The following is a 23,958-nucleotide window of genomic DNA, read 5'->3' as shown; positions in this document are numbered from 1 at the left end:
CTGACCCAGGACGAAGAGAATAGGGAGCAAGGGTGAGCCTGTCTCAAGATGGCGGCTCCCAGGGCGGTAGGCGCAGCCTGAGCAGCAGAGGCGGACTAAGGGGAGAGGTGCGAGACCTCACGAGCCCTACGGCGCGAATTCCAGAGCAGCCTCCAAGAATTCGAGCAGGTTCCACCGGCCTCCGGAGTGCCTCTATTCCTTAGGACTGACGAGGCTGTTTCGGGAGCGGCGGCTGCGCTAAGCGCTAGGCGGGGAAGCGGGACGGTCTCAAGATGGCGGCTCCCACAATTGTGGTCTGAGCGCCGGCGGGGCTGGGACGATCGCGGCGCTTGTGGCTCCTTTCCACCCGCCCCGGAAGCCGGCCAGTGCTGGGGACTTGGGGGTGTGGGAACCGGGCCGGGGCTCCGCCATTTCCGGCGGGGGAGGGCTACGACTGAGGAAGGGAGGAGAGAGAGGCGGCTCAAGATGGCGGCTCCCACAATTGTGGTCTGAGCGCCGGCGGGGCTGGGACGATCGCGGCGCTTGTGGCTCCTTTCCACCCGCCCCGGAAGCCGGCCAGTGCTGGGGACTTGGGGGTGTGGGAACCGGGCCGGGGCTCCGCCATTTCCGGCGGGGGAGGGCTACGACTGAGGAAGGGAGGAGAGAGAGGCGGCTCAAGATGGCGGCTCCCAGGGCCTCCCGCCCGAGCTTGTAAGCGGGAGCGCCCGGGCAGATAGTCAGAGCGGGGGGACTCGGCGGCCTCCAGCTTCTCGGGCCTACGCGCCGGACCGTTTCGGGAGGCTCTTGAGGAGACGGGGTGAGCGAGAAAAAGGGGAAGAGCCAAAGGGAAGGAGGATAGTTAAGATGGCGGCCTCCATGGAGTCGTCCACCGCTGTGTGAGGAACCGCTTGTCTGTGAGAGCTGTCTTAGACGAAAGGGGGTGTGTGTGTGAGGAATTGAGGGGCTCCATTCCCGCTTGGTGACTTCTTGCCACCGCACCCTTTCCGGGAACTATGGCTTCGGCCGTGTCGCCCGCCAACTCGCCAGCGGTGCTCCTGCAGCCCCGCTGGAAGCGAGTAGTGGGCTGGTCGGGTCCGGTGCCCCGGCCCCGCCACGGCCACCGTGCCGTGGCCATCAAGGATCTCATCGTCGTGTTTGGCGGCGGCAACGAGGGGATAGTGGACGAACTGCACGTGTACAACACGGGTGAGTGCAAAGCCCGCTGGGTCTTCGGAGCTTTCCCTCCCTCGATCTCCTCCCTTCCGTCTCCCCCTCCCCGCCTCCCCTTTCCTCTGTCCCTCTTCCCATCCCTCACTCTCCGTCTCTGCTTTGCCCTCCCCTTGGCTCTGCCGAGCTTCGCTGCTTCTCCCTGATCTTCTCCCCGTTTTTGGCTCCCCGCCCCGTCTCTACTGTGTATGAGGATGGCTTTTCGGTACTTGACAGAAATCCTCTAGTCCGCTGCGGAGGGGGAGGGTGTCGCCCGCGGTGATGAGTCCAGACAGACACCGTTACCCCACGGCTGGGGCGGCGGATATGTCCCCTTGGCGCAGGCAGGGCCCCCTCCCTCTCCGCCTCCCACCCTCCTCCTGCGCCTGCTCCGTTCTTCCCCGTCTCTAGTGCCGATGCTGGAGAAATGACGATTTCTAGATTACAGATTGGGTCTGTCTCTAGAAAAAGGGAGGGAAGCTCTATTGAGAGGCAGAGTGTAACAGCCTCATCCGACCTGCGGGGGTTGTGTGCAGCGGTGGGGGACTGTCTCCCTGGTTGTGCCAGAGCCGCGGGGACAGATATGATAGGACGTGCTGTTCCCTCCCCCCCCGCCCCCCGCCAGGCTTTTGGCATTTATTTCTACAGTATTTCTTTTCAAATTGTCTCCTTCCCTAATCCTGTGTCTTCCAGTTTCTCCGCAGCGGGCTGGGTAGTCGTGTACCTGGCTCCTGCAAGATCGAAGGGGTTATCCCGCCTGCTTTTCTGCCTCCTCGTTACCGGGAGGAGCCTTTCTCTCTCTCTCTCTCCGGGTACCGCTGATGCACCGGCGGACCTTGTGCCCCTCTCCCTCTTGGGAGCCTTGCTCGGTCTCTAGGGCAGAAAGCCTGCTGCTTTCCACGACACTTTGTCACATCTTTCCCCCATTTCCTACACCTGGCACAGGGTTGGCTCCTGAGTTGCCTGTTGACTAATCATAGGCACACAGGACCCTCGCCTTGCCCTGTAGGAAGGTCTCTGTGAGTTCAATCCCAGGGGAGAGCCTGCAAGAAAGACTTACAAGGATGGTGGCACGTTGGGTGCAGGAGAAAAGCCCCCATGGCAGACAGTGGGCTTCAGGAAGTCCTCTCCTCAGCAGGGAGGTGCGTCCCCCAGCGCTTTCCCCCTTGCCGTTGTCACAGCTCCTTTCTTGCCTTGTCCATCCTCTCCTAGGGCTCTGGAGATCACGGGCACCTACTCCCGGCTTTGAGGTTCAGCCTGCATCGGTGTCCTGAAGACGAGCTCTTTGTGGGCTTCACGTCCTGGGCACTGTTCTTTTGACTGGCCCCCAGTCGCCTCGTAGCTCTGGCGGTGGGAAGCGGGCGGTGGCACTGGTTTGGGGGGTGGGAGGGCTGGGGCTGGGTTCGGGTTCTTGGTCAGGTGCTCCCCTCCCCACTCGACAAGGCAGAGCACAGGTTTCTCTGCACCTTGTACGTTATTGCCCCTTCCACGTTGACTTTGAAAGTCTGGTGGGTTTCTGGTGACCCTTTTCGTTTTCACTGCGGTCTGTCAGCACCTGTTGCCCCCAGGGAGTGGGGCCTCCAGGGGCTGGCAGGGGTGGGTGGGGAGTGGTTGGTGGTGCTCAGTGCCAGCCCAGGCAGCTGTGGTGGCAGGGATTATCCCAGTAAGCTAAGGCCAAGGGGCAGGGATACAAGTTCTCAAGTGTGGTAGGGCTGTTTTTAGAGATGCTGTCGCCGTGAGCAGCACCTTCTCAACTCCTTGGACCGACTTTCTTCTAAGTCCTGGAGCAGGCTCCCTGGCCGAAAATGCAATTTTAGAAAGTAGGGCAGGGGCCTAATTACAGTCAGCTCCAAAGTCCACTGCCATCCGCCAGCCTTGGCTTCCTGGGGCCTCTGCATATTCATTGGTTTATTAAAATGAATTGACCACTTTGGCATTCATTCATTGCCATCCTGCAAAAATGGGTTGTGTGTTAGAGGGTAGCCAGCCTTCCAAAGGGCTGCTTAAAACGAAGCCCTGGGATCCTTAGGGTTAGCCGTTCGGAAACCGTCATAATCAATTCTTTAGGTGAATTCTCTAGAGAGCAGCTAGCAGACCCAACGCCCTGTTGTTCCTTCATTATTTTGACGGAGCGGGGATCTGCAGAGCACTTGGCAGCTGCGGGTTTTGCGCCTGTGGGGCCTGGCGGGCCCCTCTCCTACAGCGCCCAGCAGCTGCTGTCCTGCGCACCGCTGTTTTGTTTCCTTTTGTTTTATTTTACATAAGGTCAGGGCATACTCCCCACATGCCTCTGCCTCTCACAGTTCCTTCTGCAGGATCAGTCCTCAAAAAGACTTGCTCCTCTGGAGAGAAGTCTGATCTGAAAGCACCCCCACCCCCTGAGGGAAAACAAGCTTCAGGGGATGTGTGTGCTCTTCACTGTCTCTAGCTCTATGATCTGGGGGTGCAAGGTCCAGGGGGATGGAGCATGTGCACTGGAAGGGTAGAGCATGAGAGAGAGCGAGCAAGCTTCAGTCCCCACTGCAACAGCAGGACACTTGACTGGCCTTTGGGAGGGCTTAGGGTAGCTACTGTCCTTGTTCTCAGGGAATTTTACTTAAAAAAAATAAATAAATAAAATTTTGCTTTTTGGCCAGAGCCCTAGCCAAAGGATCCACAGTGCTGCCAGGGTGGGGGTGCTTGCCCACGTCTGTTTTTGCCTTAGTGGTTCTTTAATGTCCATAGACTTACAGCTGGAAAGAACCTTGAAGACATCTGGTGGAGCTTCCTTGTTTCTGCAGATGAGGAAAGTGGGGTCTGAGAGGGGAAATGACAGGTCCAGGGTCACCTCACCAGCTGGTAGTGGAATTGGGCAGGAGTGCAGACCTTCACAGGGACTGTTCTGCTGTCTGTCTCTTACTTCGGTTAACAGGCTGCAGCCGCCACCGTAGAGACATCTCCCTTTTCCTCTGTCCCTGTATCTAGTTGGTCACTTAGTCAAGCTGGTGTCAGATCTGTTGCTCCTCCATTCTGGTTTGCCTCACTTCTTACAAGGCTCTTGTAGTCACTTCCCAATTGGCCTCGCTAGCTTCATTTGTTGGGAAATCCTGTTCACCTTCAAGGCCCAGCTCAAGTGTCACCTCTTCTGAGAAGCCTTTTCTACTCCCGCTCTCCCCCACCCCAGAGCCCCTGCTCTGTGCTCCCAAGGGTCCGGCTTGGTTCAGAGCTCTTCCGGAGTCCTCCTCCCATCGTGGGAGGAGGGTGCACAGCCTTCCTGTCAGATGGGAGTATGAGCACAAGAGCGGTCTCCTCTGTGCCACCCAGCACGCTGTTTGCCACACAGGAAATGCTCTACCGAAAGGAAGGCACTTCCTTGAACTGCCCCACTGCGTGGGTATCTGTCACTAAGAGATGGTGACGCATTAGAGGCCAATGGGACGGCAACAGCAGCTATAAATGGAGTTGGCAAAGCATGAAAACTGGTGGGGGAGCTGATAGAACAAATAGAAGCTGGAGTTTTGGTCTTGCTGAGGAGAGGGAAGGTGGAATGGTGTTTGTCCCATGAAGGGTCCTGCGGGCCGGTGGCCTCCTTTCCTCAAATGCCTCTCCCACCTGAGAGCCAGCCTGGAGGCCAGTGACAAGCTAGAGCATATCCAGAATGAGGGGCCCAGGGACTGGGTACATGACGCCCCCAAATGATTGAGGGGCGGGACAAAAGAGAAGAGCTCGCCTTCTCCCCTGTGCTCTTTCAGGGGATGGAGCAGGGGCTTGTGGATGAAGTGAAGAGAGTCAGAGTTCATCTTTACACCAAGAACTGCAGTCCCTGATGCACTTTTTTTCAATGGGGGGTTGGGGAGGGCCCCTGCTCTGCCTGGAGTATTCTAGAACGAGATCAGCACCTCTTGGGTCGCGTAGAAGGATCTGATGATCAAGAGCTCCAGGGACATCACAGTTTGCTTCTAGCCTGGCTAGCTGGGCCAGTGATCACAGTGTGATGGGAAAGCCACAGGCAGATTCCATTTGCCATTTAGCTTTGTCCCAAACCCTGACCGATGGCCCTGATAGCTATGTGTCTCAGACACGGGTGCTCAGGTGAGTTAGGGTGGCTGGTGGCTGAATGTACATGGGACCCTTAGGCAGGCACATATTGATCATTTTAAGTCAGTGACAAGATTCTTGTCTTCTGTTTTAACTCTGTGACCTCAGGTAAGTCACTTTCCCTCCTGGCCTGTATTCCTTTCTCACCTGAGAGAGGTTGACTGAGGCAATCTCAGAGGTTACTCAGCTTTTATCCTGGTAGCCTGGATGAAGTTCCTTCCAGGGATTGTTTGAGGCCGTTTTCCCAACTTGTGCAAGGTTGATTTGCCTTGGCATTGAAAGCTCCAGCTTTTCTTGGTTTTTTGCACCAAGAATGAGAAAGAGGCAGAGAGCCGTGGTCTGGGTGCATGCGTGTCTGTGTGTGTGTGTGTGCTGGCAGTTCACATGCTGGGCCTTGGCTTTAGGAAAACAGCAGTGGAGGGTCGGTGCTCAGCATTCTGGAGTCCCAGTGACGCAGCTAAACGGCTGAAGAGACCAACAGCCTGTTCACAGTCCACCTGTGTAGGTTGGCCAGCGGAGAGCTAGAGAGGCACGCTTAGCGTGGGCTGGTGAGCCGGAAGGGTGCCGCTGTGCTCTAGATGAGGGTGGCCACCTCTGCCATGCTGAGTTGCATGTTGAGCCTTAGGGGTGACAGCATAGTACTCACAGAATGCAGTGGGGGGGGTGTATTTGTTCCCATGGCCAGCCCCTTTTCCTAAATGCATCTGAGTAAGGAAAACACAAAGTTTTTCCTCTTCTGTACTCTCATAACACTTGTGGTCACCGAATGAAACATGTATTTCCTACGGTATGACAGTATCACAGCATCCCTGTGTGGAAAGTCAGGCTGAGAAGCAGTGAGCAACTGGGACTGGTCTGCAGAAGCCTCCCAAGTTCCCTCCCAGCAGGAATATTCTACCCCCTGTCACCCATAAAATTTGGGGGTGGGCCATCTTTATTCTCCCGTCGTGTGAAGAGGCTTTGTCTCTTCTCTGCCTGTCTCTATGCAGCACCACCGCCTTGGAGCCAGAGCGTCAACTCCTTCCTGTAGTGTACTTGCTCAGACCAAAAATCATTTAGAAGGAGTCAGGTTTGCATCTGGCCCCTAGTTTGGGGGTTTTGGAGACAGTGTAGCATATCCTGAAAGACAGCCCTTTAAGTAACATGTAATGGGAAGGACCCCTCATTTTCCAGGAAGCCCTGGCACAGCAGGTGTGTGGGGACATGGGTGTGATCCTAGCTGAAGGCTGGCCCGTGCTGTTTCCACTGTCTTGGGGAGACAAGGCAGTCCCTGGAGGTTGATTTGCCTTCTCTCTTAGTGGTCTCCCCACCCCACCCCCAGCTAGAAGCAATGGACTTTTTTTTTTTTTTTTTTTTCTTTTTTGTGACCGGTAAGGGAATCGCAGCCCTTGGCTTGGTGTCGTCCGCACCGCGCTCAGCCAGTGAGCGCACCGGTCATTCCCATATAGGATCCAAACCCGCGGTGGGAGCATTGCTGCGCTCCCAGCACCGCACTCTCCCTAGTGCGCCATGGGGCCGGCCCAGCAATGGACTTTTGAGAAGCTTCTGTTACAGAAGCTCTGCTGTGGCTGCCACCTCTGGCTTGCAAGAATGTTCTGGAGTGGCGTAGGCGTGGCAGCAGTGGGGGAGAGGCTGGTGTTGCCACGGAGCCTGAGGACCATCACCTAGGAGACAGAGCGTCAGGGAAGTCAGAGCAGAGATGAGCGAGGCCAGGGAAGTTGGAGCAGAGGCACAGGCTGAGGCTGAGGCACACCTAGTGACTCTCCCTAGCCAGCAAATGGGGCTGGTGCTGTCCAGTCTCCCGTGCTTGTCCACGGCCACCTGCATGGAGGGAAGGCACCGTCCTGCAGTGGTTGCTGTTTTGGCCACTCAGAGGTGCAGCCGTGGGCTCTTGCTATCTCGACCCTATGGTGCAGAGAGAGAGAAACATGGGTTCCCGGGAGGAGGAGCATGGGGCCACATAGAGGGTATTTTGGATATAAAAGTTTATTTCTGATGATCCACCAAGCAGTAGGGAAGGAAGTCAGTGGCCAGATTCCCAGAAGCTGATGAATTATCTTGGTCAGTGACTTCCTGCTTGTTAAGATGACCTTGATGAGAAGCAGGGTGATCACAGGCTGTTTTGCAGTGGTCTGAAGTCGAGAGGATTGGAAGATGGCTTGGATAATGGCTGGGGCTAGATACTGACAGGAGGAGGTCCAGGAGAGGTCCCTTAGAGATGGGGCTCTGGCTTGGTCCCTCCTTTCTCTGGCTGCATTTGAAGGCCGATGGATTTTGGGACTAAGAGGAGTGGGGACTCTGGTTCTCAGAGCTCCCGGGTGTTCTGACTTTTGCTTCCTTTTGTTCCCTAGCGACCAACCAGTGGTTCATCCCAGCTGTGAGAGGGGACATCCCTCCTGGGTGTGCAGCCTATGGCTTCGTGTGCGACGGGACTCGCCTCCTGGTGTTTGGTGGGATGGTGGAATATGGGAAATACAGCAATGACCTCTATGAGCTCCAGGTAACAGAGCAGAGAGCCCCTGGGAGCTGCCTCGTCTTTGGCCCTATGTGACCCCCTCTTAGTGTTCAATACGATAGTGTCTTGGGGGGTTGGGATGAGTGAGGAGGTGGAGGGGACTGCTCAAGAGCCTTCCAAGGCTACTCTGAGCTTGGCCAGCCTCAGAGGAGGTTGGGCCTGAATGGCCAAGGACCTGCATGCTCCAACAGGATGCTTATCTCACCCCAGGCCGTCTTCTCCCCACATGACAAATTGCCCCGGGCCCCCCAGTCGTGGCCTTCTCACTCCAGGATTCAGTCTCCAAGTCTTGATTTCACAGGCAAGTCGGTGGGAGTGGAAGAAACTCAAAGCGAAGACTCCCAAAAACGGGCCTCCTCCGTGTCCTCGGCTTGGGCACAGCTTCTCCCTTGTGGGCAACAAATGCTACCTGTTCGGGGGTCTGGCCAACGATAGCGAGGACCCCAAGAACAACATTCCACGGTGAGGCTTTGTCTTCTTTCCTGTAGAATCCTACCAAGGCCAGTGTGCTCGCACATATATGGGGCTCGGTGGAATCCTAAAGCCAAGTCTCTTTCCTGTGCTGGGTTGTAAAATGAGAGAGTGGAGCTCGATGCCCTCTAAGGAGCTTTCTGGCTCTAAAATCTCTAACCCTGAGTAGGCCTCGTGGGCAGAGGGCCGAACCAGGAGCTGAAAGCCTACTTTGCCTTGGACTGGGCCATGCTCTTGAGAACCAATTTAAAGCTGGTTGCGGTCCTTCTCAGCCTCCGCTGCCTACAAGTTTCCTGATGGGTATTTTCCAAGGCCCGTGGCCAAGGGCCTTTCTGTCTGGAGGTAGTCCCAAGCTGACGCCCCCTCTTGCTCTAGGGAGGCCCTTGTATAATGGCCAGCTTTGTGTGCATGGCGGCCCAGAGGGGCCTACTGCTGGGTGTGAATTGGAGGCTGCTGCTCGGTTTTATACACACCATCCTACTGCTCCAGTTGGACTCATCTTGGGAGCTTCTGGCAGCCCCTTCCTCAGAGGCAAGGGTGGAAGAAGAACTTGGAGTTCACACGGTCTTGGCCCCTTTAAGTTCCAGGGAGTCCGCTGTTCCCTGATAGATACCCACTGAAGCCTGTGGCTCGGGGAGCCGAAGCTGGCCATAACTGGCATTTGTTCTTCAGGTACCTAAATGACTTATATATCCTGGAATTACGGCCAGGCTCTGGAGTAGTGGCCTGGGACATCCCCATCACTTACGGGGTCCTGCCCCCACCCCGGGAGTCACATACTGCCGTGGTCTACACTGAAAAAGACAACAAGAAATCCAAGCTGGTGATCTATGGAGGAATGAGTGGCTGCAGGCTAGGCGACCTCTGGACCCTGGATATTGGTAAGAAGCTGGGTGGCAGTGCTCCAGCAAGCTTGGGGCAAAGCAAGTCTGCTGGTCACCTGACCTCATGGGCCGCCAGCATCGGATGTTGAGGTGGGGCTCACGGGAACTGGTGCGTTTCACTTAGCTCTTTCCTCTTGTGATGATGGGGTGGGGGCAAGACCCGAGATTGTCCCTAGGTTTTAAGGTGTTATTTTTACCCGGCACTGGTGGCATTGCTTTTAAGAAAAAGCAAGGCTCAGTTGGCCAAGTTGGTCTGCTGGCTTATAGGAAAATAAAGAGAGATTAAGGCCTTTCTAGAATGGAATTCTCTCGATTTGGGTAGCATTAGTCACTGTTGGCTCATCAGTGGTCAGACTGTATGTGGAATAGTGCATCCTGGTCTGACTGTCGCAGTAAAATTGGATGTCGCTAGACCATTAGGCCTTTGGGGGCTAGTTGGGCAGGTAACCAGATGATGGCACAGGAGTAGTTGGCAGAAGATTGCTAACTATGGAACTTTTGGGGAGCTGTCTGTAGAGTAGATGTTAGCTATGTTGTCCCATAGATCAGAGTCGGCACTCAAAAGAAACAGTTTAGTATGAGAGAAATTTCCAGCACAGTATTTCCCAAAACATGTTCTGTAGACTGTTGAGGCGCTGTGGGGATGCATGTATTTCATGGAGATCAGGAAGAGAAGCTGGCGCAGCTGAAGGATGAGCTTCCCACTCCTGCCCGGCACCGAGAACACTGCTGGCTTGTAGCAGGTGCTCGGTACATGTTTGAAAAAACATTGCTAGGATGGTCAAAACGGCTTGGGAATTGCTAGAATCTGGCTATTAGGACAACAGTCAGAGGGCCTGCTGGGGACTTCTTGCACTGGGTTGGAACCTGCCTTCCTGTGCCTTCCCTGAGTCCAAGGACTGTCCTTTGCTTCTGATCCAGCATGGGTAACCCTCCGTCCTCCCTCCTCTCTCTGTACAGAGACTCTGACATGGAATAAACCCTGTCTCAGCGGGGTGGCACCTCTGCCTCGCAGTCTACACTCAGCAACTACCATAGGAAACAAGTGAGTGGCTGTTCGCCCACTTTTCTATTTTCTAACCTATCGCCGCTCCTAGCCCCAAGGGATTCTCAGTCGGTTTTGTTCTGACAATCTCTAAGGCCCCAGGGTGCCTCTTTCTGGCTGGGCTGGCATTCAGCAGCCCCGTTTTTTCATTACGACCCTGGGGGACCCAGGAGAAGACAAATTCAGGGTGGAGGGAGCTTGCACATAAGCCCAGCTTGAGACCCTTCCCAGGCCTGTGATGCTCTGCCTCATCAAGGGTATAGATTGTTCTAGATCGTCTGTGGAAACAGCTGGGTGTCTATGAATGCCAGGGCCCTAAAGGGAATCTAAGGATGGAGATTAAAGTGAGCTTTAGATGAGTGGTTTTATGCAGTAGACATGACACCATTCTTGTGAGGGCTGAGCCACCAGGTAGGAGAGGGCCGCTTCAGAAGACTTCATGCATCCTGGGGGCTTTCCCGGGGAGAACTACAGGACCAACCATGTTTAGAGCTTCCTGGGTAGAAGAGATAGCCTCTAGCTTGGTGCCTCCTCTGCAGTCCTCTCTTACTCTTCTTTCCCCCTCCCAGAATGTACGTGTTTGGTGGCTGGGTGCCTCTTGTCATGGATGATGTCAAAGTGGCTACACACGAGAAGGAGTGGAAGTGTACCAACACACTGGCTTGTCTCAACCTAGGTATGGCTTCCTTGGGCTGGGAGTGGCTAACCCTCTGCAGCCCTGAGAGCTGCGTGGGGGTGCAGGGAACAGAGCTGGGCCCGTGTCTCTGTGGAGAATCCACCAGACGTATCCAGTGGGCAGAGCGCTCTGAAGCGACGCTCCCCCTTCTAGTTTTTTCAGTGGGTTCTCCATCCGCACAGTCTGAGACCTAAGAGTAGAAAAGCACATCCGGTGCAAAGCCTCCTCCCTCTGGCCACTTCTCAGAGCAGCCACGTGGGAGGTTTCATATTCACCCTGCAGGACATCTTCTGCATACGCAAGTGTTAGCTATAGGTTCCTTTAAGAACAAACAGACAAAACAGTGGCAGCCTGCTACAGGCAGTGCTGCACCTGGCCTTTTTCACTCACTATGACCTGGAGACCATTCCACATCTGCACAGCAAGCAGCCTCATTCTTTGAACTGCTGTCATGGTGCTCCGGCTTGTACAGACAATGCTCTGCGAGTATCCTCGTACCAGTTTCAACCATGTGCAAGTGCACTCGAAGGGTGAAAACCCGGTAGAGTTGCCGTCAGATGCTGCTGAGCCACCCTGTACAGAGGCTGCCGTAGACACCCCAAGTGGTGCCTGTGTTCCCGGAACCTGGCCCTTGCCACACAGTCAAACCACTCTTGGCCAAGCCCGATAGGTGGCTGAAGCTCCCCACAGCTGGCCCCTGCCTGGCTCGCCTTGAGCCCAGCTGCAGCAGGCATGGAAATCAAACTGCCAGGCGCCGTATGGTTTAAATTCACGTTTCTCTTATTTTGAGTGAGGGTGCGTGTTTTTCTTAAGATCCTTCTATTGCCCATCTTTTTGTGGGTGGTTGTATTATTTGATGTGCAAGGAGTTAAACCTTTGGCTGTGCGTTTCAAGTAGTTTCCCTGGTTTGTTGTTTGTGGCTTAGAATTTGATTTTTTATGGTGTTCTTTGCCATACAGAGTTGATTTTTTGTTTTTTTGTTGTTTTTAGTTTAGTAGTCTTTGACAACTTCTTGGTTTTAATATCCCCTTCCTGACAACAAAAGGACAAAGGGCAACTGGGAGTGGTAGTGGGTTTCATCTGCCCTCCCTGCTGATCCCTCCCCCAGACACCATGGCCTGGGAGACCATCCTGATGGACACACTGGAGGACAACATTCCCCGGGCTCGAGCCGGCCACTGCGCAGTCGCCATCAACACCCGCCTGTACATTTGGAGTGGGCGCGACGGCTACCGCAAGGCCTGGAACAACCAGGTGTGCTGCAAGGACCTCTGGTACCTGGAGACAGGTAAGGCGCAGTCTAGCTGAGCCCCCGCCACTGCCACCCCTAGCTCCTGCCCCTCCCCCTCTCACCAGCTGTGTTCTCTTAAAGAAAAACCACAGCCCCCGGCCCGAGTACAGCTGGTACGAGCCAACACCAACTCCCTGGAGGTGAGCTGGGGGGCAGTGGCAGCAGCGGACAGTTACCTTCTGCAGCTCCAGAAATATGACATTCCTGCCACGGCTGCTACTGCCGCCTCCCCCACACCCAATCCAGTCCCATCCGTGCCTGCCAACCCTCCCAAGAGCCCAGCCCCAGCAGCAGCTGCACCTGCTGTGCAGCCGCTGACCCAAGTAGGCATCACGCTCCTGCCCCAGGCTGCAGCCGCGCCCCCGACCACCACCACCATCCAGGTCTTGCCAACGGTGCCAGGCAGCTCCATTTCCGTGCCCACTGCAGCCAGGACTCAAGGTGAGCCAGGAGCTGGCCCCCCGGGGAGATTCGGTACCTGGTGGGAGCTGCCACGGCGCTTTGTGAGTGCTGGGGGTGGGTGGTGAAAATGCTTAGTCCCACCTGTGGAGACGATCGTTCTGAGGGCACAGAGAAGAGCCAGATGTCAATCACAAGCAGGTCAACAGCAGAGGCTTTGGGGATGTTATGTGGAAGGTATGTGACATGCTAATAGCTAACCCCTTCTCTCATTAGGTGTTCCTGCTGTTCTCAAAGTGACCGGTCCTCAGGCTACAACAGGAACCCCGTTGGTCACCATGCGACCTGCCAGCCAGGCTGGGAAAGCCCCCGTCACTGTGACCTCCCTGCCCGCGGGTGTGCGAATGGTTGTGCCGACGCAGAGTGCTCAGGGGACGGTGAGGAGTGGTTGCCAGGCTGGGCTGGGGGGTTGGGGGTAGGACTTCCCGGTGATCCAATGGAATGAAAAGAAAGCGCTCTGGGCCGGCCCGGTGGTGCACTGCTACAGTGTGCCGCTTGGAAGTGCGGCGGCGCTCCCGCCGAGGGTTCGGATCCCACATACAGACCGGTTCCCGCTCACTGGCTGAGCGAGGTGCGGGTGCAACACCGAGGGTTGCGATCCCGTTGCCGGTCACGAAAAAAAAAAAAAAGGAAAAAAAAAAAAAAAGAAAGCGCTCTGATGGGTTTCCGACACACCACACACACACACACACACACACCCGCGATAGGGCTGTGGTGCGAGTTGATGGACTTTATTGTCTTGGAGCCTGAGGGGAGAATCTAGCCAGCAGGGTCTGACCCAGGCCCGTGAGAAATGAACTATCTTGGACGCTATGGTCTTGCAAAAAAGATCCAGAGCTCTTGGCAAACTCCTGCCACTGGGCTTGGTGTGCCTGGTCGGTGGTAGGAGGCCTCTGTGTTTGGGGCCAGGAGAACAGGGTCTGGCGTAGGAAGAGCTGAGAGATGCTGACAGGATGGAGGCTCCTTGAGCAGGGCTGAGCCCCTTGGCAAGTTGTGCTGGGGTCTGCAGAGCAGAGTAGATGATGCTCCTCGTGGGCTCATGCACCTTGTGCCTGCCGCAGGTGATCGGGAGCAGCCCGCAGATGAGCGGGATGGCTGCACTGGCAGCCGCGGCCGCTGCCACCCAGAAGATTCCTCCTTCCTCGGCACCCACAGTGCTAAGTGTCCCAGCAGGCACCACCATCGTCAAGACTGTGGCTGTGACACCTGGCACTACTACCCTACCAGCCACTGTGAAGGTGGCTTCCTCGCCAGTCATGGTGAGCCTGGTTTCTGAGTCAGCAGCCTCAGGGCCAGCAGTAGCTGGTCACTATGATTGGACAACAGTGGTCATTCTTTCTGGGCTTTGGACCAATCCATGAGGTCATCGGTACATAACTAGTGCTTACCATGGGCTGTGGAATAAGCTGTCATCCTTAGGGGTGTGACAGCCCTAGGCTAGACCTGTGGTAGTTCGGTCTGCTCCCTCCTGTCCTTAAAGGAAAGGTAAACCAACGTGTGGAGGAGGAGGAAGAAGGCGAGCAGAGGCTGGAGGCGTGGGCTGCCGTGGACACTCTGGGCAGTCTTTCTCAGCCCTACTCATCGCTTGTCTCTGCTTCTCCAGGTGAGCAACCCGGCTACTCGCATGCTGAAGACTGCAGCTGCCCAGGTGGGCACATCTGTCTCCTCTGCCGCCAACACATCTACCCGCCCTATCATCACGGTGCACAAGTCAGGGACCGTGACAGTGGCTCAGCAAGCCCAGGTGGTGACCACAGTGGTGGGCGGCGTCACCAAGACCATCACCCTGGTGAAGAGCCCCATCTCCGTCCCAGGAGGCAGTGCTCTGGTGAGTGACAGGTGGTACCCGGCTGCATGTGACAGCTGCCAGATTGTGGCTACTGCCAGTGGTGACTTGATGTCCTGGGCCAGCTCCAGGAGAGTCCAAGCTTGGGCCATGCCCTTGTTTAGTTTCCAGATCACTCTCCTCCATCCTTTCCTTTTTAGATTTCCAATCTGGGCAAAGTAATGTCAGTGGTCCAGACCAAACCAGTTCAGACTTCAGCAGTCACAGGCCAGGCATCTACGGGCCCTGTGACTCAGATCATTCAGGTGAGCTCTTGGTCCCTGTCAGAGGTGGTCCCCAGATGCTGCCACACAAGCACAAGCAAGTGCTGGGCCCTGGGGAAAGCTTGCATTCCTGCCCACAGATGATTTCTTGAGCACATGTGGCTCAGAAAGTCCTGCTGCTCAGTCCCATCACCCCTGAGCACTCCCTGAGCTACTTAGGCTGCTCGTGGAGAGTAGCCAGACCAAACTGGCCTTTCTGGTAGTGGTGCCAGTTCAGCTCGCCAGTTCACGCCCCCTGCTTTCCCCTTTCAGACCAAAGGGCCCTTGCCAGCAGGGACAATCCTGAAGCTGGTGACCTCAGCAGATGGCAAGCCCACCACCATCATCACTACCACACAAGCCAGCGGGGCGGGAACCAAGCCCACCATCCTGGGCATCAGCAGTGTCTCCCCCAGCACTACCAAACCTGGCACGACCACTATCATCAAAACAATCCCTATGTCGGCCATCATCACCCAGGCGGGTGCCACGGGTAGGGGCCTCCCCCAAGGCATGGATTTCTGAAGGTCCTTGCTGGCAAGTAGCTGTCAGTGGATGAAAGCAGGAAGGGGAAGTGGAGGCTGGGTTGCCACATGTTTTTTGTTTCTGTTTTCTTTTCCTCTCCTTTCCACCCTCTCCTTGCCTTCTGTTGCGTTGTTTCTGACGTAGGGAGACGGCAGGGGCGTGGCTATGATTTGTAACTCCTCATTTTGATATTGGGGCAGCAAGAGCAACTGCTAGCAGAGGGGGCCTGAGGGGCACAACCACCACAGAGCCGTCTTCCCTCTTCTCCATCCAGGTGTGACCAGCACTCCTGGCATCAAGTCCCCCATCACCATTATCACCACCAAGGTTATGACTTCGGGTACTGGAACGCCCGCCAAAATCATCACTGCCGTCCCCAAGATTGCCACTGGCCACGGGCAGCAAGGAGTGACGCAGGTGAGATGTGATTGATCCTCTGCCACCCCAGCATCCAGGACAGCACCCCTCGGCAGGCCAGCCTCCTCCTCACGGGCCTGGGGGAGGCAGTGCCCTGCAGCCAGCCCGGGAATGACCTGGGTGGCGCTTTCCTCTGGTGTTCCAGGTGGTGCTAAAGGGGGCCCCTGGACAGCCAGGCACCATCCTCCGCACTGTGCCCATGGGGGGCGTTCGCCTGGTCACCCCTGTCACCGTCTCTGCCGTCAAGCCAGCCGTCACCACATTGGTTGTGAAGGGCACCACAGGTGTGTAGCCCGCAGGCCAGGGCCTCAGCAACCACTGGGTTCCAGTCCCCCATAGTCTTCTTGTAGCCACTTCATTGTCGTGCGGCTGGGGGAGGACGGCAGGTGCTCTCTCTTGAGCCTTGGTTCATGCTGGCTGTGCTCCAGAGTCCCCAGTACCCTAGCCCCATACACAGAGAGCAGCTGCTGGAAAGGAGGTAGCAGCAGGCCTTGTTCCACCTCGGCTTTCCTTCCTTTAGGCGTCACAACCCTAGGCACGGTGACAGGCACCGTGTCCACCAGCCTTGCTGGAGCTGGGGGCCACAGCACCAGTGCCTCACTGGCCACACCCATCACCACCTTGGGCACCATCGCCACCCTCTCGAGCCAGGTGATCAACCCCACTGCCATCACCGTGTCAGCTGCACAGACCACGCTGACGGCGGCTGGCGGGCTCACCACCCCCACCATCACCATGCAGGTAGGGCCGTGCGTGGCAGCAACCGCCACACACCAGGGTACCTGAGGGTTCCGCTCTCTGCTTCTGTGCGCAGCTGGGGTGGGTTTCGCCCTGTAGCTGCCTAGTCACTGTCTCGGAGCCTGTCTCGGTGAGGTGCCGTGTTGGCAGCTGTACTCAGTTTGCGAATACTAGGTTCTTTGTCTTATCACATTGTAGATGTTGCTGCAGTTCATCTTCGTATGCATATAGCGTTTTTCTTCTCTTTGTACGTTTCAAGCTGAATTCTTGGAAGTGGTGAAGTGTCTGTGGCTGGCCTTTGTATGGCACGAGGGGTCCATTCCCTGACAGGCTCCTGTCCTCCCCTTGCCTCTTTCCTGGGCTCTGCATGAATCAGTGTCTTGTGATCAGAGGGCAAGTGGATCTTGCGTTTGCCAGGGTTGTTCAGGAGCAGAGTCGGTGGTCCCAGCTGATGTGGGTGACAGTGCAGGATGGTAGGGGTAACAGACATGGTCAGTTGTGACATTAACTCTTCTGGTCTCATGTCTCTCCCAGCCTGTCTCCCAGCCTACCCAGGTGACTCTGATCACAGCACCCAGTGGGGTTGAGGCCCAGCCCGTGCATGACCTCCCCGTGTCCATCCTGGCCTCACCTACTACAGAACAACCCACAGCCACAGTCACCATCGCTGACTCGGGCCAGGGTGATGTTCAGCCTGGCACCGTGACACTGGTGTGCTCCAACCCACCCTGCGAGACCCATGAGACAGGCACCACCAACACGGCCACCACCACCGTCGTGGCTAACCTTGGGGGACACCCCCAGCCTACCCAAGTGCAGTTCGTATGTGACAGGCAGGAGGCAGCTGCTTCTCTCATGACCTCGACTGTGGGGCAGCAGAATGGTAGTGTAGTCCGCGTCTGCTCAAACCCACCCTGCGAGACCCATGAGACAGGCACCACCAACACCGCCACCACTGCCACCTCCAACATGGCTGGGCAGCATGGCTGCTCCAACCCGCCCTGTGAAACACATGAGACGGGCACCACCAGCACTGCCACCACGGCTATGTCGAGCATTGGCTCTGGCCAGCCACGAGACGCACGTCATGCCTGTGTGGCCGGCACCCCCAGTGTGGTCCGGATCAGTGTGGCTGCTGGGGCATCAGAGGGAGCCCAGGGTTCTATCAAGTCCCAGTGCCAAACCCGCCAGACCAGCGTGACCAGCACCACCATGACTGTGACGGCCACTGGCACCCCATGTTTGGCTGGCCCGCCTCTTGGGCCAGGCGTGGTGTTGGAGGCTGGGGGCCACAGCACTGCTTTTGTGCAGTTGGCCCCTCTGAGTGGCAGAGTCGGGCTGAGTGGCCCTGGCAGCAAAGACGTGCCCATGGGGCGCCGATTGGAGACGCAGCACACTCACACGACCAACACCCCCACCATGGTCCGCTCCACCATGGGGGCTGGGGAGGCCAGTGCGGCACGGGGGGCCCCCATGCCTGCCTACGAGAGCCTTCAGACCGGCTCGTCCAACACCACCGTGACTCTGACAGCCCTGGAGGCGCTGCTGTGCCCCTCGGCCTCGGCCACCATGACCCAAGTCTGCTCCAACCCACCGTGTGAGACCCACGAGACAGGAACCACCCACACTGCCACTACCTCGAACGCAGGCAGTGCCCAGCGGGTGTGCTCCAACCCACCCTGTGAGACACACGAGACGGGAACCACCCACACGGCCACCACCGCTACTTCCAGCGGGGGCACAGGACAGGCTGAAGGTGGGCAGCAGCCCCCCACCAGCCGCGCCTGTGAGACACACCAGACCACTTCGACTGGCACCACCATGTCGGTCAGCATGGGCACCCTGCTCCCCGACGCTGCCACCTCCCACAGGACCATGGAGGTGGCACCACCCGCTGCCACCCCCCAGGCCAGTGCTGCCTTGCTGGCTCCTTTCCCAACACAGAGGATGTGCTCCAACCCCCCCTGCGAGACCCACGAGACAGGCACCACACACACGGCCACCACCGTCACCTCCAACATGAGTTCAAACCAAGGTGAGTGATGGCAGCAGCCTGGCATCTGTGCTCTCCTAGACCCCAGGCTCAGCAGAGGAGAGGAGCAGTGGCAGAAAGATGCGTTCAGAGCCCAACAGTTACGTACCCCGTTTACCGGTGGGATGGGGCGGGGCAGGGATGTCCTGGCTGTGTCACACACACACGGGGCTCTCCAGGAGAGTCTGTCCCACACTTGGCCTCCCCTTGAAGATAGTCTATGGTGGGAAAGCCATGTTGGAGGCCTCGGGTTCCTGTTGACCAGTTTCCTGCCTGTCACCCTCACAGACCCCCCACCAGCTGCCAGCGACCAGGCGGAGGTGGAGAGCACGCAAGGTGACAGTGTGAACATCCCCAGCTCCAGTGCCATCACAACAACCGTGTCATCCACGCTGACGCGGGCTGTGACCACTGTGACACAGTCCACACCGGTCCCAGGCCCCTCAGTGCCGGTAAGAGCCCTGAGGGTCCCTTTTGCCTCCTTCCTGCCCACTGCGCCTTTGGCCCATGCTGTTCCAGCGATGGACACCAGATGTCGCTCTTGTACCAGACACTGAGCAGCTCCTCATCCCTTTTCCAGACCATAAAAGGGCAGCCCAGTGCTTGCCCAGGCAGGAGGCTGCAGCACCTCGCTGGGGGCTTTAATTCCTTTTCTTGTTTCCCACTGCCTGTCGTTTCGCTGTCGTTAAGCCGTAGCCTCTAAAAGTGAGGCGGCTGGGGTCTGAGTGCCTTTGTCTTGATGGGGGTACGGTAGGCGTGGGGTCTCTCCTTGTGCTGCACCGCCTCTGCTCATGCTGCTCAGTGAGCCGCCGTCCCCTTCCCCCTTTAGCACGGGGTCTATCTACGTGGCCCATCAACAATGAAAACTCAGGCCTGGGGGAAAGGTGAGGGCTGTCTTGCTTCTCAGCCCTGCTGCTGCCTGGTTCTGGCCTTGCTGTCCTCCCCTCTGACAGGGGCTTCTCTCCATTTCTAGAAGATCTCATCAATGACTGAGACTACCCCAGGGGCTCTGACTACCGAAGTCCCCATCCCAGCCACGATAACAGTGACCATAGCCAACACAGAAACTTCTGACATGCCCTTCTCTGCTGTTGACATCCTGCAGCCCCCAGAGGAGCTCCAGGTCTCACCAGGGCCTCGCCAGCAGCTGCCACCACGGCAACTCCTGCAGTCTGCCTCCACACCCCTGATGGGGGAGTCCACCGAGGTCCTGTCAGCCTCCCAGAACCCTGAGCTCCAGGCCGCCGTGGATCTGAGCAGCACAGGGGACCCATCTTCAGGCCAGGAGCCTGCCAGCTCAGCAGTAGTGGCCACTGTGGTGGTCCAGCCACCCCCACCTACACAGTCTGAAGTAGACCAGTTATCACTTCCCCAGGAGCTGATGGCAGAGGCCCAGGCGGGCACCACCACCCTCATGGTAACAGGGCTCACCCCTGAGGAGCTGGCGGTGACAGCTGCTGCTGAAGCGGCCGCCCAGGCTGCAGCCACAGAGGAAGCCCAGGCCCTGGCCATCCAGGCGGTACTCCAGGCCGCGCAGCAGGCCGTGATGGGTAGGTTCCAACAGGGAGCCTGAAGGAGAAGACAGTTCCCTCGGAAAGAATGACAGCCCCAGACGGAGGGCTAAGGTGACAGGCAACAGGGACAGCCTGAGAAGAGGAGGTCCACTTCCTGTGAGGGTGGCACAAGTCAGACATGACAGGAGTAGATGGGTACTGTGGGTCCTGGGCAGTCTGGGTGATAGGGAGGGCCATGTTGGACAGGGGCTGGGGATAGTGCCCAGGAAGGAGGCAGGGCCGCTTGGCCAGGACTTAACCTGTAGTGAGGTGTGGGTGGGACACAGGTGGTCAGGGAAACAGTGTACAGGACGGGCCCTGTGGGCCTCCTACCTGGGCCCCTGTCTCTCTCCATTGGACAGACATGCTGGCGTTCCTTTTGAGTCGTCTTTTTCGACCCTGGAGCAGGTACTGGGGAGCCCATGGACACGTCTGAGGCGGCGGCAGCCGTGACGCAGGCAGAGCTGGGGCACCTGTCAGCTGAGGGCCAGGAGGGACAGGCCACCACCATCCCCATCGTGCTGACACAGCAGGAGCTGGCTGCCCTGGTGCAGCAGCAGCAGCAGCTACAGGAGGCCCAGGCCCAGGCCCAGCAGCAGCACCACCACCTCCCCACCGAAGCCCTGGCCCCAGCTGATAGCCTCAACGACCCAGCCATCGAGAGCAATTGCCTCAACGAGCTGGCCGGTGCTGTCCCCAGTACTGTGGCCCTGCTACCGTCGACGGCCACTGAGAGTAAGCAGGACCCTTCCTTGGCCTTGACTTCTGCCCCCAGAGAACTCGACTGGGGAGAGGAGGCATCTGGGCTGAGGGTGAATCGGTGCTATGGTGGCTGGGAGGTGGGCTGGGGGGGGGCCAAGGCCCTTGGACAGAAACTGGATCTCTGAGCATGTCTCTTGGACACCTTCTGTCTTCCCAGGCCTGACTCCATCCAACACATTCGTAGCCCCCCAGCCAGTTGTGGCAGCCAGCTCAGCGAAGCTGCAGGCCGCAGCTACCCTGACTGAAGTGGCCAATGGCATCGAGTCCCTGGGCGTGGTGAGCTGGGTGTGGTAGGGCCTTGGGCAGGGAGGGGGTGCGCTGCTTCAGATTGAGGGCCTCATCTCGTCTCCCCATTACTGTCTTCCAGAAGCCAGACCTGCCACCCCCACCCAGCAAAGCACCTGTGAAGAAGGAGAACCAGTGGTTTGATGTGGGGGTCATTAAGGGTACCAGTATAATGGTGACACACTATTTCATGCCGCCAGATGATGCTGTCCCATCGGATGTAAGTGTCCCAAGGAGCTGACACCCTGGGGTGGGTGGATCCTGGCCTTGAGGCAGATACCAGCAGAGGTGGGCTCGGCCCTGCTGCCCTGAGCAGGGGCTCACAAGAAGCTCTTCCATCTTTGGGCCAACTTGAGTGACAAGGAAACCTGAGGACAGCCTGGCGGAGACCCTACCCCTGACACAGTAGAAAAGAAGCCAGAGCTTTTGGTCCTTCCCTGACAAAGCCATGTCCCTCCTTACTGTGAAGGGGCAGCCATCGCTGACCTCTTTTCCCTCTGCCCCCGTTGTCACCACAGGTGAGAACTGCTTGGCTAGCCCCAGAGCTACCTTCTTTGGTTATGGTGTTTTTTATTTTTTTTTATTTATTTTTTTCCTTTTTGTCTTTTTTCGTGTCCGGCAACGGACCGCAACCCTCAGTGCCGCGCCCGCCCCTCGCTCAGCCAGTGAGTGGGAACTGGTCTGTACGTGGGATGCGAACCCTCGGCGGGAGCGCCACCGCGCTTCCCAAGCAGCGCACTATAGCAGTGCGCCACCGGGCCGGCCCAGGTTATGGTGTTTTTTATTTTTTTTTATTTATTTTTTTCCTTTTTGTCTTTTTTCGTGTCCGGCAACGGACCGCAACCCTCAGTGCCGCGCCCGCCCCTCGCTCAGCCAGTGAGTGGGAACTGGTCTGTACGTGGGATGCGAACCCTTGGCGGGAGCGCCACCGCGCTTCCCAAGCAGCGCACTATAGCAGTGCGCCACCGGGCCGGCCCAGGTTATGGTGTTTTTTAAAAGTTGATTGAGGGTTCGGATCCCACATACGGTCCGGTACGGGCGCGACACTGAGGGTTGCGATCCGTTGCCGGTCACGAAAAAAGACAAAAAGGAAAAAAAAATAAAAGTTGATTGATTGATTGATTTTCGGCTGGCCAGTACAGGGATTGGAACCCTTGACTTTGGTGTTATAACACCACGCACTAACCAGCTGAGCCAGCCGACCAGTCCCAGAGCTGCTTTCTTGACAGTAGGGTTCATGTCCCTTTATTCTGTCTTTTTCCATTCTTCTGTCGTCCTCTTCCTGCAGGATGACTCAGGCACTGTCCCCGACTATAACCAGCTGAAGAAGCAGGAGCTGCAGCCGGGCACAGCCTATAAGTTTCGTGTGGCCGGGATCAATGCCTGTGGCCGGGGGCCCTTCAGCGAGATCTCCGCCTTTAAGACGTGTCTGCCTGGTTTCCCAGGGGCCCCTTGTGCCATTAAAATCAGCAAAGTGAGTCTTGCTGTGGGTGGTCTTCTCTCCCCAGTTGGTCCTCTGCCTGCCTGGAGCAGAGCAGACTTCAGCTCAGTGCACACACACGGAGCTCCAGAGCAAGGCCAGACGGGTCACTCAGGAGGGTCCGTGGGATGTGGGTGAAGTCAGCCAGGCCTACCTTTCGTGAACACAGGCTGCTGCCTCGGGGTTAGTGTCAGGAGCCCTGGCTTTAGGTTCTGGCTCTGTCACCAATTGCCAATGTGACGAGGGTGAGTTCCCTTCCTTTCCCTATCTGGCCTGTTCCCTTCTCTGACCTGGTAGCTAATGTTCAGTGAGCATCCACTATGTGCCAGGTCCTGTGCTGTTCAGTGTGTTCTTTTATCTCATCCTGAAAACATTCCAAGGAGGTCTGGGTCCTGTTGTTAAGCTCCATTTTCCAGATGCATAAACAAGCACCAAGGGGCTAAGTAACAAGTCATACAGCCGGTGGCAGAGTGGGAACATATATCGGAAGGCTATGTTTTGATCCTAGCTCATTTTATTTCTTCCGCTTGGCGGCAGATCTCTTTGAAACTCTTTGAACTCTGGTGTGGAATATCTCTATTGTGTTAGGGGAAATATGGCTTGAGTGAAGTATGAACATTCAGTTCTGGAAGTTTCTAGCCCCTTTTGGGGCCAGGCAGGGTGGGCTAAGGCCACAGCAGCTGAAGAAGGCAAGGCTTGATCTTCTGCCCCTTGGTTCTAGAGTCCAGATGGTGCTCACCTCACCTGGGAGCCGCCCTCTGTGACCTCCGGCAAGATCGTTGAGTACTCGGTATACTTGGCCATCCAGAGCTCGCAGGCCGGCGGCGAGCCCAAGAGCTCAACCCCGGCCCAGCTGGCCTTCATGCGGGTGTACTGCGGGCCCAGCCCCTCCTGCCTGGTGCAGTCCTCCAGCCTCTCCAATGCCCACATTGACTACACCACCAAGCCCGCCATCATCTTCCGCATTGCTGCCCGCAATGAGAAGGGCTACGGCCCCGCTACGCAAGTGAGGTGGTTGCAAGGTGAGTATCCTTCACGGGCTGCTTGGACAGCTTCTGGGGAAGGCACAGGAGCCAGGCACAGCAGAAGACTTTGCACATCCTCCTTCACACACACCCTGGCTGTGCGGGGGCAGGCATCAAGCAGAGGCATGACACCATAGGGTGTTGTGGGGGTGTCTCACCTAGTCTGGGGGTGCAGGGAAGCAAAGATTTCCAGGCCTGAGAGTGGTATGTTCCAAGACCCTGAAGCAGGAGGCACAGGATGAGGCCAGAGCCCCATGGGGGACAGAGCAGCCACGGGAGGGCCACCCCTCTGGTCAGGTAGTGCTCCAGCTCCCCTGGGACTGACCAGGCTGGGGATCAGCGTCAGGGAGGGTGGTGAGATGTGGGAGCTGAGCCACGAGGGTTTCTAATCTGGGCCCAAGGACAGGGGAGTAGTAGTGCCCTGTTCTGGGCTGGTGGGGGGGGGGGGGG

The 23,958-nt window shown here is 57.2% G+C and overlaps 1 protein-coding gene across 4 annotated transcripts in view; it reads left to right on the top strand.

The window, feature by feature from the left end:
* Positions 1 to 460: 460 nt before the first annotated feature.
* HCFC1 (host cell factor C1) overlaps positions 461 to 23,958 on the top strand; it is a 26,152-nt gene continuing 2,654 nt past the window's right edge. Inside the window, exons 1-24 of one of the 4 annotated variants that reach the window (XM_008578403.1) lie at positions 461 to 1,185; positions 7,614 to 7,762; positions 8,079 to 8,239; positions 8,921 to 9,129; positions 10,093 to 10,177; positions 10,747 to 10,853; positions 11,962 to 12,141; positions 12,226 to 12,585; positions 12,820 to 12,980; positions 13,665 to 13,862; positions 14,207 to 14,431; positions 14,590 to 14,694; positions 14,965 to 15,184; positions 15,491 to 15,633; positions 15,779 to 15,917; positions 16,154 to 16,374; positions 16,906 to 18,406; positions 18,692 to 18,855; positions 19,509 to 19,953; positions 20,365 to 20,691; positions 20,876 to 20,994; positions 21,086 to 21,223; positions 22,292 to 22,477; positions 23,205 to 23,505. In XM_008578403.1, coding sequence (XP_008576625.1) covers positions 993 to 1,185; positions 7,614 to 7,762; positions 8,079 to 8,239; positions 8,921 to 9,129; positions 10,093 to 10,177; positions 10,747 to 10,853; positions 11,962 to 12,141; positions 12,226 to 12,585; positions 12,820 to 12,980; positions 13,665 to 13,862; positions 14,207 to 14,431; positions 14,590 to 14,694; positions 14,965 to 15,184; positions 15,491 to 15,633; positions 15,779 to 15,917; positions 16,154 to 16,374; positions 16,906 to 18,406; positions 18,692 to 18,855; positions 19,509 to 19,953; positions 20,365 to 20,691; positions 20,876 to 20,994; positions 21,086 to 21,223; positions 22,292 to 22,477; positions 23,205 to 23,505 — 6,037 coding nt within the window. In that variant the 5' untranslated portion in view covers positions 461 to 992. Of the gene's footprint in view, positions 1,186 to 7,613; positions 7,763 to 8,078; positions 8,240 to 8,920; positions 9,130 to 10,092; positions 10,178 to 10,746; positions 10,854 to 11,961; positions 12,142 to 12,225; positions 12,586 to 12,819; positions 12,981 to 13,664; positions 13,863 to 14,206; positions 14,432 to 14,589; positions 14,695 to 14,964; positions 15,185 to 15,490; positions 15,634 to 15,778; positions 15,918 to 16,153; positions 16,375 to 16,905; positions 18,407 to 18,691; positions 18,856 to 19,376; positions 19,954 to 20,361; positions 20,692 to 20,875; positions 20,995 to 21,085; positions 21,224 to 22,291; positions 22,478 to 23,204; positions 23,506 to 23,958 lie in introns of all 4 variants that reach the window. The other 3 variants (XM_008578402.1, XM_008578401.1, XM_008578404.1) reach the window with 3 other exon arrangements.

This window comes from Galeopterus variegatus, unplaced genomic scaffold, assembly GCF_000696425.1.
Source record: "Galeopterus variegatus unplaced genomic scaffold, G_variegatus-3.0.2 Scaffold1677, whole genome shotgun sequence".
Classification (NCBI taxonomy): domain Eukaryota; kingdom Metazoa; phylum Chordata; class Mammalia; order Dermoptera; family Cynocephalidae; genus Galeopterus; species Galeopterus variegatus.
This window is presented reverse-complemented; position numbering and strand designations above follow the sequence as displayed.